General features: G+C 34.1%; 1 protein-coding gene across 16 annotated transcripts in view; it reads right to left on the reverse strand.

The window, feature by feature from the left end:
* BAZ2B (bromodomain adjacent to zinc finger domain 2B) overlaps nucleotides 1–15,683 on the reverse strand; it is a 383,461-nt gene that overhangs the window by 92,388 nt on the left and 275,390 nt on the right. For 10 of the 16 annotated variants that reach the window (XM_058549063.1, XM_058549049.1, XM_058549051.1 and 7 more), the window contains 7 exons: nucleotides 10,917–11,114; nucleotides 9,948–10,343; nucleotides 4,595–5,189; nucleotides 2,640–2,933; nucleotides 1,411–1,471; nucleotides 515–623; nucleotides 144–245 (listed from right to left, as the gene is read on the reverse strand). In XM_058549063.1, coding sequence (XP_058405046.1) covers nucleotides 144–245; nucleotides 515–623; nucleotides 1,411–1,471; nucleotides 2,640–2,933; nucleotides 4,595–5,189; nucleotides 9,948–10,343; nucleotides 10,917–11,114 — 1,755 coding nt within the window. The remainder of the gene's footprint in view (nucleotides 1–143; nucleotides 246–514; nucleotides 624–1,410; nucleotides 1,472–2,639; nucleotides 2,934–4,594; nucleotides 5,190–9,947; nucleotides 10,344–10,916; nucleotides 11,115–15,683) is intronic. The other 6 variants (XM_058549053.1, XM_058549062.1, XM_058549055.1 and 3 more) reach the window with 2 other exon arrangements.

A 15,683-nucleotide genomic window follows, 5' to 3' on the forward strand; every position in this document is an offset into this window, starting at 1 on the left:
GGAGTGTTTACCACAAAGTTATATGTATAGCTATACGAATTAACTAACAAAAGGCAATGCTCCAGAGTGTAGTGAAATTTACTTCATTTAGGTTATGGTACTACTTTTTGGTTCAAAGACTATACTTTTTAAAAAGTGGATACCTGCGGTCCATCTCTGGCTTCATAGAAGTCACCCACTCTTATTTTTGCACTGAAGCTGAAATTGTCCCTTGAGATATCCATTATTCCATTTCTGCTGAGATACTGAAAAAATCACATATTTTTCCACTTCAGGTTTTAATAATTACAACCCAGCTTTGATGTATAGCTATCTTCAGGACACTAATGTTTCTGCATATTCTATCAAGGGGCTATGGATTTATAGGAGATCAATTTAGGTTAAGTGCATTAGTCCCATACAAGAGAATATTTTGTATCAAGGAACTTTATCTGAGAAAGGAGTGCACTTTTTTTTTTTCCATAAGCATGCTTAATAGGCACCAAATGTATGTTATTTGGTGAAAAGTATGTACCTTTATTACTTCAGGGTACTGCCTAAGTTTCTTTCCACATGGAGCATAATACGCTACTTCTCCTTGAAGGCGCCCTCCAAAGTTTCTTATTCTTGTCTCTCTCTGCCAGCTACACATAACAGAAATGAGGGTTATAACATACTTAATTTTAAGAAAGCTTAAAAAAATTTGTTTTTACGAACACATGCTCTTTAGAAAACATGAAAAATACAAAGAAAACAAATATAAACCCCTAATCATACAACTGAAATACATTTACTATTAAAGTTATTTAGCTTTTTAGCTAAGTAATTCAACTAAAAAACTAATCAAAGACGCAATTTACACATATTAAACTTCACTGAATTTTTTAGAAATCATAACTGGTATTGGAATATTTGGACATACTCAGTAATGTGTCAATGTGTACTGAGTTTTTACATCTGAAAAGCGTTAAGTGAGAAGAGTAAAGTAAATCTGGCTCTCCGTGCTTCGAGGATCACGTACCTCCAGTGTGAAACTTTTCAGTTTTAATTAAACCACTTTAGCCAAACTCTGCTCAAGTCTCTCACTTTTGTCCACAGTGGCTTTCATTGTCCGTTAATTCTATTTTCACAAAAACCTCTAGCACTCTTAACGTGTCCCTGCCCTTTGCCAAATGATTTACTCTTGCTTCTTTCTCAGTCATATTCCCACCTGGCTGTGCGATCCCATCCCAGCTCTGCCACATCTTAACACAGTGGTTAGCCTTCATTTCAGTTTTCTAATATATCGACTTCTTTGCCCTTTGCTCTAGCTCTTCTGCTCTAATCAATATTATGCAGTATATTCACTTCTTTTATTAATAGTAGAAAATGAGAAATCAAACATGCATAATACATGGGGGAAAGCAAAAAGAGAAATCTTATTTTGCATACCCATATTCCAAAGGAATACGCAGTTCACGTTCATCTGTTACTCTTCTTCTTTTGGAACTGCCTTCAAGAAAATTCAAGCAGTTAACATAAAAGATTAGTTTATATAGACGACAAGTTTTTGATAGTTTTGAAACTTTTCTTTAAATAATATATCTTAATGACTTGGATTATTTAGTGTATTTCTGCAACTTTTACATTACTTTTAGATGGTTTTCAACAAAACACATTGTATAGAGAGTTTTTTTTTCTTTTTTCTTTGGTCTGCATGACAGAATAACTAGTTTTTATCTCTAAAGAAAATACAATGCAAGACAAAAATATATAGCTTTCCTCTCATTTTGTATTGAAGAAATAGCTAAAGAAGTAGGAGGGTATTAGTTGATAGAGGTTTCAGAAAGCCATGTAGAGTTGTTTTCTTTGAAAATATGAGTTTTAAGATGCTAAAAAATTTTAACAGGTAGCTCATTTAAAAATAATATAACTTCTTTGTTCATATAAATCCAGAGTCAAAAACACCACTAGGTCTTTTAATTAACCTAAAGTACAAAGGAATTCAGTTATGATTATATGTAAAATCTTTCATAGACAATGACCAAGTTTCACAAATACATGCATCTTAAAATTGGTAGAATATCATACTGGTTTGTGGCAAATGAAAGCAAAACTAGAAATTTCCAAGAAAAGAGTGAAATAAGTAAAACAACATAATCTTTTCTGTATACCTCTATATTTTCTTAGCTATTGAAATGAGAATAGAGAGTAGTTTTGGAATATTAATGTAAAAACTTTTAATGAAGACCTCTAGAAGTTTATATAAGGTCAAACATGTTAATGGAATAATAATGCTACTCACTAATACAAATGACATTGGCTAAATGTTAGGCAGATATGCAACTGCATCTTAAGTACCCAAGTGAGCTCATTTTTATAAAGTACAAAAAACTCTGTCAATCAAATTCTAAATTCTAGAAGCATAAACTGAACACAAAAGCAGGAAAGTATTCAAAATCAAGAGCTGTCATCAATCAGGTTCTTAAATAGGAAGCACAGAGAATAAAAATGGTAATGGGTCACATCCTTTGAAAATACATACTGACCTTTCTTAGTCAACCTAAAATCTAGCTGTAACGCTTGATTCTACTGAGATCATCCCTTGAACACTGTATAAATAAGAATTCTTGCTAGGGTTTGACTTCTACTTTATAATAATAAAAATAAAGTGTAGGTACCAGAGTTTGGACTTGAAGTAAGTGTGGAAGAAGGTGTGCCAAGAAAAGCAGGTGACTGGGATTCAGAACATAAGGCAGCAGGAGCAGAGCCTGGGGCTTTTGCTATGTGGAGGTTACGAGGTGTTGAGTGAGCTGTGAGACTGATGGAAGGGCTTTTGACAGAGGAAGTTGTTTTATTCAGTTTCATTGAAGTTTTCTCTCCTTCAGTATCACTATCTGATTCATCTTGGTCTTTATCATCATCATCATCATCTTCTGATCCTTCTGTATCTGATTCTGAATTACTATCTGATTCTGGGAAGTAAAAGAAGCATTTGTATATTATAACTAGATAATTACCAACAGTTTGCAGTTTGTATCTAAAGGGAAGAGTTCAGGAATCAGCATCTGTGATTAAGAACTCAAATGAGCAATTTTCCTGAAGATTAAATGTAAAAATTACTATCTTGCAAGCTATTTGAGTACAATGTATGCAGGCTATAAATACTCAAAATTCTTCAATAAAAGTATCTGTTTTACTCAAAACTTTAATCATAAAACAGTTCTCACATGACACTATTCACATGAGTTCGGCTTAGCGGCTTCAAAATCACTTTTAATTTAATGGAGAAGCTAAAGTATAGAGGGAATAGAATTGATTATTTAAATTAATAGATTCCAATAGCTTAAGAAGTCTACTAGGTTCAGTATGAGAAAGAGAAGCCTGGAACTACCACTATCGTTTCATCTGGGCTTTGAGGTAAAATAAAACAATTTGCTGGGGGAGATTCTTGGCTTTTTTAGTTGTAGTTAATTCTATTTAGGTGCAAGACTTCATCAAGCTTCTGAGTCTTCACAAAAGACTAGGATTTCAGATATCATTGTGTGGGATAATTTAAAGATTTAATAATTTAAGTTTGTTCTAGCACTGTAGTCCCATAAACGCATCCATTCTTACAGATATGTAAAATCTATTCCTGGATTAAATTTGATGAACATAGGACTGATACTTGGACTGTCTTAAGGGATCCTAGAACAATAGCTTTTGTGGAATGATGTTTTGTGTAGTATTATCTGCCTACATTGATGCTCATTATAAAAATTTGTCTTTGAAAGTTATTAATATTGATATTCATTATCTATCACGCAAAGTTGTGTTTATGAGAGCCCCAGGAAAAAAATATTATCAAGAAAAGTTGCAAGTAAGTTGTTTTTAACATTCTAGACACTTTAAATTGTGTAATTGACTGTATTTTCCTATTCCTATTGGCAGCTAGAAAATTTACAGGTGGATTTGTTGCTGACCGGTAACGAATCCAAGAACTTTTATAATATGTATTTCATCTTTGTATTTAAAATTTAAGCTATCTTATAGTTTATGTTTTCAATCTTCTGTGGAACAAGGAGAGTTTAGAGGAATAAAACAAAAAGAAGGTTAAAAAAAAAAAACAAAAAACCCCAAACTAGAAAGTGAATCAAAATAAAATCAGAGAGTACTCTATTATGTTATTAAATAAATTCTGTGTTGCTAATGAACATTCATAGGGATTTAGGTTTTTGGTACTTTCTGAATGACTGTGACTACAATTTTACCTTTGTTCAAGACATCTAGTGACACATTTTAACAAGTAGCAGAAGAGATGAAAAAAGGACAAATGAGTGGTCCTGAATGAAATGGTCCTAAATGAAAATTAAGCAAGTTTGTGAAATTATTTCTTAATTCATGCATTATTTATATTCACTTTAAAGTTATTATTTGTTTAATGTTAAGTGAATTAACAAAGCTGAGAATTTAACTTAGTATTTCCAATTTCATTTACTCTTATATTTTACTAACACATTATAGAAAGGCACAAAGCTGTGTGACACATAGTGAATAACAATGATTATAAGTCTGTGAATTAGGAACCTCTTTAGAATATTTTGGTGCACAAAGCATTTAGAGAAATAATTTAAATCTCAAAATAGAAAATAACCTGATTGGCTATCATCAGATTCATCATCTTCATCATCTTCCTCATCTTCTTCCTCTTCATCTTCATTTGAATCTTCAGAATCTTTACTACTGGGAATGTCTGAATCTGTTCCCCTAAACTGCTCCACTAAAGATTTTGGAGGATGAGAGTGATGCTGTGTTTTTACTGTGTTGACATTATTGCTAACTGCTTTTTCCTTCCCTTGACTATGTAGTGTGGGAGAGGCAGAGGGCATTACAGTTGTCTGATTGCCAGGGGTTCTTCTCCCACTTGTACTCAAATTTACAGGTGAGGAAAAAGGGGTGCTACTTGCATTAGCAATGTTTTCATTAATCTTACTCTGCATTTTAGTTTTGGTAGTAAGTGCTAGAGGAGCTTCTTGAATGACAGTTTGAATAACTCCATTTGGTTGATGATTACCTAAAAGTGCATTTGTCAAGAATGGATTATGGTGGTTGTTTTCTAATGTTTGTTTTGGATGTGCTGGTGAACTAGAGGTTGCTTTTGGATTTGACAAAGCTGCAATAACCTTCTTCAGGCTCTTAGATGACTCCTGTTTCTTTAACTGTGCTGGGAATGTCTGTTTATATTGTTCCTGTTGAAACATAAGTTAAAAAACAAAACAACAATGTACCATAAGAACAAAGATTACTTTTACTTGCCTTCAGTATCTGACAACAGCTGCTCATATACAAATTTAAATCAAGATATACAAGTGCTATAAAAGTAGTGGCAGTGATGACTAGTTGGTTGCTGAACATTGGCTAGAGGTTTAAAATTCAATTAGTCTTTCTCCTTCAAAATATATGTTTCTTGACTGTCCCCCTCTCATTACTATTGCTCCCATTTTCTCAATAATCTGAACCTGAAACCCTAAAAACATCCTTCACTTTTCTTTTTTCCAAGTCAGCCATATGACTGTGTCTCTTGAATTCTTTCATTGAAGTACTGCTCCAATTTAAGCCATACCATCATTTCTTGCCACTCAACTCCCAATATATGCTATACACCAATGCCAATTTTATCTTAATGTAAAACTTATTTTATTATTAGCTCTTTGATCAAAAGCTTTAGAGCCTCCTCCATTATTGCCAACTTCATAAAGTCTAAATACTTAATTTTGATATTCAAATTACTTTTCAAGTAGGCACTAACATACCTTTCTAGTCGAACTGGTCTATTTGCCATGCCCTGTGCATATCATACTTTCACCACCTCCACATTTTGTTATGATCATTTTCTCTGCACGAAACATCCTTCTCTTATAAATTTCCAGGTGGTAAAATCCTGTTCATTCTTCAAAATCCAACCCAAGAAGCTTTCCATGTTTGTCCTAACCAAAAGCTCTCATTGCCTCTATCCTTTGAGCTCCTTTATCTCCTTACATTCGACCCTGTACTACCTGTGGTATACATGCTACGAAGCTGGTGGGAATGCTGGCTCAACATTCTGTGGGTCTACTTTAGAGTGCCTTCCGTACATTAGCAATGGAAAGAGTATAATAAAACAGTTTAGAAAAATTATGCTTTTCTGGGGAAAAATTAATTTGTAAACCATTAAGCCATAAAATTTACATCTGTAAATAAGAAACAAAAAATTATTTGGCTATCAGAATCTTCTTGAAAAGAATAAAATCATGTGGATTTTATTAAATTTATATAATTATAATAATATATAAAAATAAGCTGAAGTAGAATAATTAAAATATTTAAGTTAAGAGAAATAGAGTTGAATTTCAGAAGGTAAAATTCTGTAATGAAAATGGTTGCCTTGAAATTAAAATCAGCAGTGCTGTTAGCATCGGATCCAGGCTCTTAACACTCAAGTCAGCAAAGATTTGTAGTAGGTATTTCACAAGTACAAATGCAGATGGAATGTGATATAGAATGACATTATCTATTTTAAAGCACCGCTACTAACAAGCAATAAGCAATTCCTATATAAACCTCTTTATCTTATTTAACATCTTCACTGTATTAGTTTAGAAAATTAAGTTAATTCTTTATAAAGACTGTCATATAATATTTGTACCTAAGGCAATGCCTCACAAAGAGAAAGTGCTTAACTAGTATGTGTTCAGTGAATAAAATATGGAAATTATGCTAAATAATTGCCTTTACGTTTTAAAAAGAATTTTATAGCAAAATTCTTACATAAAATACTTTAATATACTTAATATTTATATGCTATATAAATATTACATATTATATATTGTATAAGTATATATATAATGTACATATACTTCTTACTTCGTAAATACTGATTTAAATTTTCAGCAGAAGTTAGTGTGTTTTCATTTCTTAGTACAAAATTATGTCACATAATCATTTTGTACTCTTTTTTAATAGGTAGTAAATTTTCCTTCTAAATACATAGGATCAAAATAGCCAGGAAAATAAAAACTTTCTCTTTAGTTTTATATTTTAAAATCTGAAATTGCTCCTCACTCTATAATTCTGAAGAATCAATTCCCATATATTGACACCTGAAGGTTTTCAAAAATAATCAAAGATCATTGTAGTGTATCCCAAGACTAGTATCAGTTACTCTTTTACAGCAAACACGTTGTCCTTTTTGATATTAGGGGTGGTACATAAGAAGTAAAAGGGGAGAAAATTGAGACTTGTATAGTAGCAATTGTCTTGCTGCTTTAAGATAACCACTTGGATAACAGGAGTATGGAGAGAGACAGGGTCGAAGCTTTGTCCTACCTCCAGCTCTTGTTCCCCCAGCCCCTATCTGAGTCTCTGTAGACCACAAAAAAATCCTCAAACTCGATAAGGAAAATTCACTCCTAGTCTATATATCCAATTCATGTATACTGATTTGAATTAAAAGTCTACAGTGTAAGGGTATGGAAGGACGCAGTGATTAAATAACACTCAAGAAAATTATAAACTAGTGAGGGGGACAGATACATAGCAGGTAGCATGAAACATCTGAGACTATCATAAGAAATAAGATGTGGTATATATACACAATGGAATACTACTCAGCCATAATAAACGATGAAATCCAGCCATTTGTGACAACATGGATGGACATTGAGGGTATTATGCAAAGTGAAATAAGTCAGAGGGAGAAGGTCAAATACCATATGATTTCCTTCATTAAGTAGTAGATAATAACAACAATAAACAAACACATAGAGACAGAGATTGGATAGGTGGTTACCAGAGGGGAAGTGGAAAGGGAGGAGGGCGAAAGGGATAATTCGGCACATGTGTGTGGTGATGGGTTGTAATTAGTATTTGGGTGGTGAACATGATGTAATCTATGCAGAAATAGAAGTATAATGATGTACACCTGAAATTTATACGATGTTATAAACCAATGTTACTGCAATAAACAAAAAACTAAAAAAAAAATAAAACCATTTACACGTTTACAATAAAAAAATTTAAAAACCATAAAAAAAAAGAAATAAAGCAAAATTCTATGTTAGACTGTCATAAAGAGAACTGATGTAAGAGAAGTTATTTATAGATACCCTTTAACTCAATACTAAGTACCAATAAAAAGTAGATAAAGTCATTTAGAGTTGAGCTTAATGTGAATGTCCATTCACACAAAATATTTACCATTAACTACCATTATCATTTCAGAAATACCAAATTATTTCATCTTAATCAAGGGCTTTGAAATCAGAATGACTTTGGTTTAAAATCCTTCTACTCTAAACTTGTTATGTGATGTTTGCAAGTGATTTAACCTCTCTGAGCCTTAGTTTCTTTACCTCACACAATTTTGTAAGGATTACATAAGATCATTTGTGTAGAAAGCCTACCTTGGCTACATTTATTAAGCAAGTGTTTAATAAATGACTTTCTAATAGGCAGTCATACAAAATTGTTTAAATAAGAAACATTTAAGAAACTGAAAAAATTAAGAAACCTTTCATAATGCCAATAACTCGAGGTGGCTCTGTAAATTCATTTATCTTAAAGTGGAATATACATTAATGAAAAATTAAAATAACCCAAATGTAATTTTTAATTTACTCATGGAGAGTCAATAATGTGATGCCAATAATAATACTTTCTTATGATTGAGCAGTGCATTACAAGTTATCACATGCATGATATTATGATACCATTGGCCATTTCATTTAGATCAGTGGTTCTCAAATCTGGTTGCATATTTGAATCAACTGGGAAGCTTTTTAGACATGTAATACCTTAGTCCCAACACAAGAGATCCTGATTTAATTGTTCTAAAGTGGTATTTGTTTTTTAAAGTTTCCCAGGTGATTCTAATGTATACGTAGGCTTGAGAACCACTCATTTAAATTCTCAAAAAAGCCTGATTTGTTGAAGTAATTTTTCCTTGACCCTGTTCTTAAATTCTTCACAGTAAAATAAGAGTCAATGGACAAGAACACCTGTGACTTTTTTAAGAAAGAAAGGCAGCATATCATAGTGTTTTAGAGCAAGGACTCTAGCACCACACTGCCTAGGTTTGAATCCTAGCTCCATCACTAACTAGCAGTGTGATCTTGGGAGACTTATTTAGGTTCTACGAATCTCAAATTGATCATCTATAAATGGGTATAATAATATAAGTAGCACTTATAGATGTTAGAATCCAAGGAGTAAATGCACGTTCAGCACTTAAAACAGTGGCTGGCAAGCAATAAGTGCTCTACAAGTGTTATCTAATGATTAGGGCACCTAACGATAATTTTTGTAACCAGAAGATGGGATACTGTGTTCAAATATAATATTTTTTCTCTCCTCTAGGCTGGTTCTAGAATAAAAAGCATTGGTAATTTAATTACTAGAATTCCACTGGACATATGAATGTAAACTATATAGTAATATAAAATCAACAGCAAGAAAATAAAGATAAAAAAATTCTATGATGAGTGGTTCTGGTGTTTGTATAAGTAAAAGTTACTCAAAATATTTTTTATTTCATATAATTCATTAAGAATGGCAAAAGAAAATGACTCTTTATAAAGGATTTTTATACTTAAAATTGATAAATCATAGGATTATAGAGGTAAATTACTCAAGAGTTCATTTCTTTAAAAAAATATATTGATAGAAAAAAAGGACATTGATTTTAAACAAAAGTAATTGCGAAGTATGTCTTATTCAAATATATTTCTCCTCTCACTGCTAAATCATTAAACCTGGGGGAAAATGACATGATTATGTTGCCAAAAATATATTAAACAGATGAATATGTAAATATAAAATCAGAGAAATTTAGTTTTCTGATGTGCATATTCTATTCCTGGTGACTAAGAAAGTATAAACATAAGAGTAAAATTTAAACTTGTATATTGTAAGACTACATAAAAGCTTTTTTTCTACTAATAAAATTCTTCCATAAATAATTTTTAACTCACCCGTTTGGATCGCAATTCACTGGTCAAAGGACTAGATTCTTCAGAGGTATTTTTATTCCCTGCTTTAAGTACATCAGGAGAAGGAACTATGAGTTTCATGTAAGTTTCCTTTTTGGCTTGATTTATCAAAGATAAAGGTTTCACATTGGACACCAATCCCGTAGACTGTATTACACTTGTGTGTTTGTTCACAGATTCCTCCTTTGCCTGAGAGCTTTGGAAAATAAATGGAAGCTGCTGTGACAAAACCTGAGGCTGCTTCTGCTGGGACTGGAATGATGAGTGAGTCTGGGATTCAGACACAAGAGGTAATGGCTGGTGTACTCTTTTTTCCTGGGCTTTTTCAGTTACTTTCTGTCCATCTGCTTTTGGGTCTGAAATACCATGTAATAGCACCTGTAAATAAAAATTAAAAGGCAACTTCTCAACATCTATTAAAACACAGAACATTAAGCAGTAAAACTAGGAGGAAAAAGGGATGCTTTAAAAAGTGTTCCTATGATTTATGATAGATATATAAAGCTCACTAATAATATACCAAATGTCCCTTTAAAAATGTTTCTCCATCTCCTATTCTTTCTTGCACAAAAGTTAAGAACTAGGGGCCAGCCCAGTGGCATAGTGGTTAAGTTCATGTGCTCCGCTTTGGTGGCCTGGGGTTCGTGGGTTCAGATCCTGGGTGCGGACCTACGCACCACTCATCAAGCCATGCTATGGGGGCATCCCATATATAAACAGAGGAAGATTAGCACACACGTCAGCTCAGCAACAATCTTCCTCAAGCAAAAAAGAGAACTGGCAACAGATGTTAGCTCAGGGCCAATCTTGCTCACCAAAGAAAAAAAAAAAGTAGTAAGAACAAAAGGCAATGATTAACTTTAAACTTTATAGACTTTGAGAGTCAAGATAAACCAATTAATTCCTAAATATAAATAATGTGTAGATAACTGCCAATGAAATTATTTATACCTGGTTGTTACTTTTATGTTGTGCTTCACTCTCTGAATCAGAATCATCATCTTCACTTTCTTCAATACTTTGATCTTCTTCATCTTCCTCTAGATCATCTGAATCACTACTACTAATGCCCTCACTTGAGGTGTCTGATGATGTGCCCGAATCACTATCACTGTTGCTAGAACTTTCCATAGCTTTCTTCCTTGGTTTCTGGATAAAGACAAGATTTTTAGCAAGACTTTATTTTTGGAAAAATTCAAGTATCAGTAAAGGGTATGCTCTTTTAATTTTCAAATGATATATTCAATCTCAAAATGTCATTTTAAGAAAAAGGAAAAGTCACATGTTGTAAGGGTAATTATCCAACAAACTGATCAAATTAACTTCTCTGACAGGAATTCTCCAATAAAAAGTACAAGCTCTGTCATGTACAGAATATTGGAAACATCAATATACTATATATGTAGATCCACTCATATGACTGCCATGCTTCAAAACGTACAACAAATTAAAAAGAGCAATTTACAAAATAACTCCAATAAGTGTGACATATATTCAAGTTCTATATTTAGCTTTCTTTATGCAGATAGTGTCAGTAGCCAAATATTTACACATTACATGCCAAACACACCTTTCTATGTGCTGGACTACAATGATGTCTAAGACAGAGCCTTTGCCTTCCTGAAACTTACTTAATGGGTGTGGTGTTAGAGTAGACAGATGACTGATATAAAAGCAAATAATTTTATACAGTAGCAAGTGCTGTAGAGAAGATAAAATAGGTAGCAAAAGACTTAGGGGCTGCTTTAGTTAGATTTAATTTTTTATATTTCACATCAGAAAAGAGAGAAAAATGTGATAGAGAGATTAATGTCTGGAACATTTAAGACTCTATAGGAAAAAAAAATTCAAAGCTGGTAGAAAGGGACATTAGGTCACATGAAAGGAAAGTTTTATGTTTAAAGAACAGGCAATAGTAGTGGATAAAGGCAGGAAAAATCATGAGATGAATTAAAACTAAATAACTACATAACAATGTTCAAGTTAAAACTCTGCCAATAGGAAGACTGAAAAGGAGAAATGTTGAAATGAGAGAGCAACAACATTGAGTACGACCCAAAATTACTTAGGAATATTTCAATAGCATTTGCTGATAGATAAAACAAAGAACAAAATATAGAAAAAGCAGCAATAAATTATAAAAGCAATGAATTACAAAATTCATAGTCTCAATGGAAATACAGCCTTTCATGACTATTGGGTATGGGGAATGAAAGACAACAATACACCTCTACAACAGGAAGCCAAGTTGAAGCCATAGTTCTAGGTTGTAAATCTACACTCCTTCCTTTGTGCCTTCTGAAATTTGATTTAAATCAAATAAAATGCACATAAGTGAGGAGAGTCACTTCTGCTGTTATAGTCTGCTTGCAATGGTAGTCTGTGTTAACTGCTCCAAACTAGCAACTGTAATGCTTCCTCCAGAGACACACCCTTCAATACACTGACTAATAGTTACCATCATTCCCTGAGCTATCTCCTCTCCTCACAGTAAAGCAGAGCAATGAGGAACTGAATTGGAATAGCGTGGGAATCACAGGAGGAGACAGACTAAAGTAGAGATTAAAGGGAAACAATAGTAACATCAAGCCTGCCATTTATTTGGCAGAGAAATAGCTCCTCCTTTGCAACCAAAATCTGTTGTGATTTTGGTACACGTACAGTACAGCAAGACCATGAAAATCATAAGGAATCTAAACTGAAGTTACCACTTTTGGTTTTATGAGGGGCTAAGAAAGGAAAGAAATGAGGGAGCTACAGTGATTTAGCAGAGAAAAATAAACTAAATTTATTATTATTGGATTATTATTGGATTATTGGGTATTATTTCAACACCCAAATAATCTGTGTAGTTTTTAATTTAAAGATGACATGACAAACGAGGCCTACACTCAAGAGTGGGTCTAGAGGTGCAGAGTCTAAAGCTTTAGGGTGTAATGTTCACTTGCAGAACTTAGAGCAACCAGTAGATGCCTGGGTCCCAGGCATCTGCATTAACAACTACTTCACGTGATTCTGAAGCAGGTTGTCTTTGCAGAGCATACTCTGACAGCGTGCAAACAGCCTGTGCTTTTATAAGGTAACAAATTTAGCCCCTGTTAAAAAAACAAAAGTTGGGCTGGCCCTGTGGTGTAGTGGTTAAGTTCACACACTCTGCTTCAGTGGCCCAGGCTTTGTGGGTTAGGATCCTGGGCGCGGACCTACACCACTCATTAAGCCATGCTGTGGAGGCAACCCCCATACAAAATAGAGGAAAGAGTGGCACAGATGTTAGCTCAGGGCCAATCTCCCTCACTGAAAAAAAAAAGTAGACATGAGTAGACAAGTCCAGAAATTAGAGAAAAATGAGTTTTGATATCACCAATTTCATCTCCTTAGTCCTTATTAGTGTGTGTGTATAGTTCTTTTGTATTCACACACAATTAGGTAGTATGTCTCTTTTCTGTCATTTAAACATTTTAAAAATGAGTCTTCTTAGGTTTGTCAAAAAATGATCAAACAAGAGCTTATTAATTCCCCCTCCATCCAATCTGGGAAAGCTTTTCAGAACCCTCTCCATGAACTTTCATTTCACTGTGTGCTTATTTCTTTCAATCACAAAACAAATACAAGTTCAAGGCTATTATGAACCAGGCATGGTTGCTCTAGTCTCTGGGGTTACAAGGGCGTGACAAACCGACAGCAATTCTGTCCTGGTGGGAACATGAGAGGAGAATCAACAAACAATATAAATAACTGTTTTTAGCGATCAATATTATAACTACAACAGGATAATTGGATAGATAGTGTGTGCAGGGGTAGGGTGGGGTGAAGACTTGGATGCAGTTATCAGGTAAGACCTTTCTGAGCTGAGACCTAAATGGAAAGCAAGAGCCAGTCACATAAAGAGAAGAGAAGAGCCTCTCAAGACAGGGAAACAGCAAAGGCAAAAGCCATGAGCTGGAAACGAGTCTGACCTGTTCAAAGAACAGAGAAGCCACCTAGTCCAGCTACAGCAGGGAATCAGGGAGACAGCCGTAGGAAATAAGGACTGGCAGGGGTCAGATGAGACAGGGCAAGCACTGTATTCTGAATGGGATAGGAAACGACTGGAGGGAATGGAAACATATGATATTTTAAAGCCATAAAAAATCACTTATGTTTTAAAAAGACTGTTTTGGCTGCTGTGGTAACAATAACTTGTATGGCAACAGGAGCGGATCTTTATTCAACTTGAATTGTTTCATTTTTTTCTCAATAGGCTGTATGTGTGTTTTAGTCTGTGACTGACATTGTCCAATTTAAAATATCTATATTTATTCTAAATATACATGCAGACTATATGTGGGAATTGGACTTAATGATTTTCAGTGAGCATTATTGAGATAAGTAATCCTGCCCCCCAAGGAGGGATTATCAAATTGGCTAAAGAACATGTTTTCAAACTACACACGAAAAGTGCTGATGAAGAAATTTTTAAAAAGCTTTTAAAACTGAAAAACACTGGGTAAAAAGAATAGGGTTTTCTTCTTTAGTTCCAATGCTCTTCATGTCCATTTTACTTGAACAACCTACTACCACAAATCCCTGCAGACCACGTATTACCCAAAGGTGCTCGTCTTCTGAAATCTTAAGTTCTAGTATCCTTTATTTTGATAGCCAGTCTCTCTCTAGTGTTATTTCTACGTAGATGTCTATAGACACCACTATGGTAACTCAGAATCTATCTTTTTGTCTCATTAAAGAGGTGCCTCTGTAAGTTTTTAGTACCTGCTACTGGAAATACTTTTTACTTTAACAGTACTGCTTTAGCTTAGGAATGTCAATGTAGATTCCTTATTAGATCTAAGGACAGGGTCTGTTTCATATCAATGCCTCCAAAGTCTTGCTTAATGCCTTGTACATTGTGGAGGCACTGGCGATTTTAGATTTTACTAGATTTTAGCACTACTTCTAAAGAGAAGGATACTTCTAAGAGGTAGGATAGTGTAAGGTTTAAAACCGTGGACATTTAAGTTTTGGAAATACATATAGAAATATATCCAGTGATATAATGTCTGGTATTTGCTTCAAAATACTATAGGAGTAAGGAATGAGGTGGTGTTTCAGTCAGCGTCTGGCATGCGGAGAAGCTGGCAGCAGCACGGGGATAGGCCTTTGGAACTCCCACTAATGGGAATCCCCTTGAAACAAACCATAAGGGAGAAGGGTGAAGAGCAGCTGAGGAGCAACAGGTGGAGAGTATGACTCTGAAACCTGGAGGGAGACAACCAAGAGTCTTTTATCACATTTGCTCGAGTGCTTAGTGGGATGGCTTGAAGAGGAAAGGAAATGTTTGCCTTGGGGCCTAAGTACATCCTGTTGAGTTTTTGTGATGGGTACCACTAGGCTTCTTGGCCTCACCAGATGACCTTCCCCTAGATTGTCATATGACTTGCTGTATTCTAGAAAACATTTATCTTCTGTTAAGAAGAGAACTGAAAGATCTAGAGGAAGTATTTCTACGAAATATGCTGGGCAAAAGGAAAAAAATCTTTATTTGTTCAGTTGATCCCTGAAAATATGTGGAACTTGATGCTGTCTTGAAAAAGGACAAAGTAAAATTTGATAATTCCTTAGGATTAAAAATTGGAGCCTGGGAGGCACACTGTTCAGATTTAAAGTTCATATCAATGCTATTTGCAGTTAATGGCTACCCATATCTTGCTCTTCTTGCTATGATGTCAGAAGCTTCCCAGT

Source organism: Diceros bicornis, chromosome 10, assembly GCF_020826845.1.
Source record: "Diceros bicornis minor isolate mBicDic1 chromosome 10, mDicBic1.mat.cur, whole genome shotgun sequence".
In the NCBI taxonomy this organism is placed as follows: Eukaryota; Metazoa; Chordata; class Mammalia; order Perissodactyla; family Rhinocerotidae; genus Diceros; species Diceros bicornis.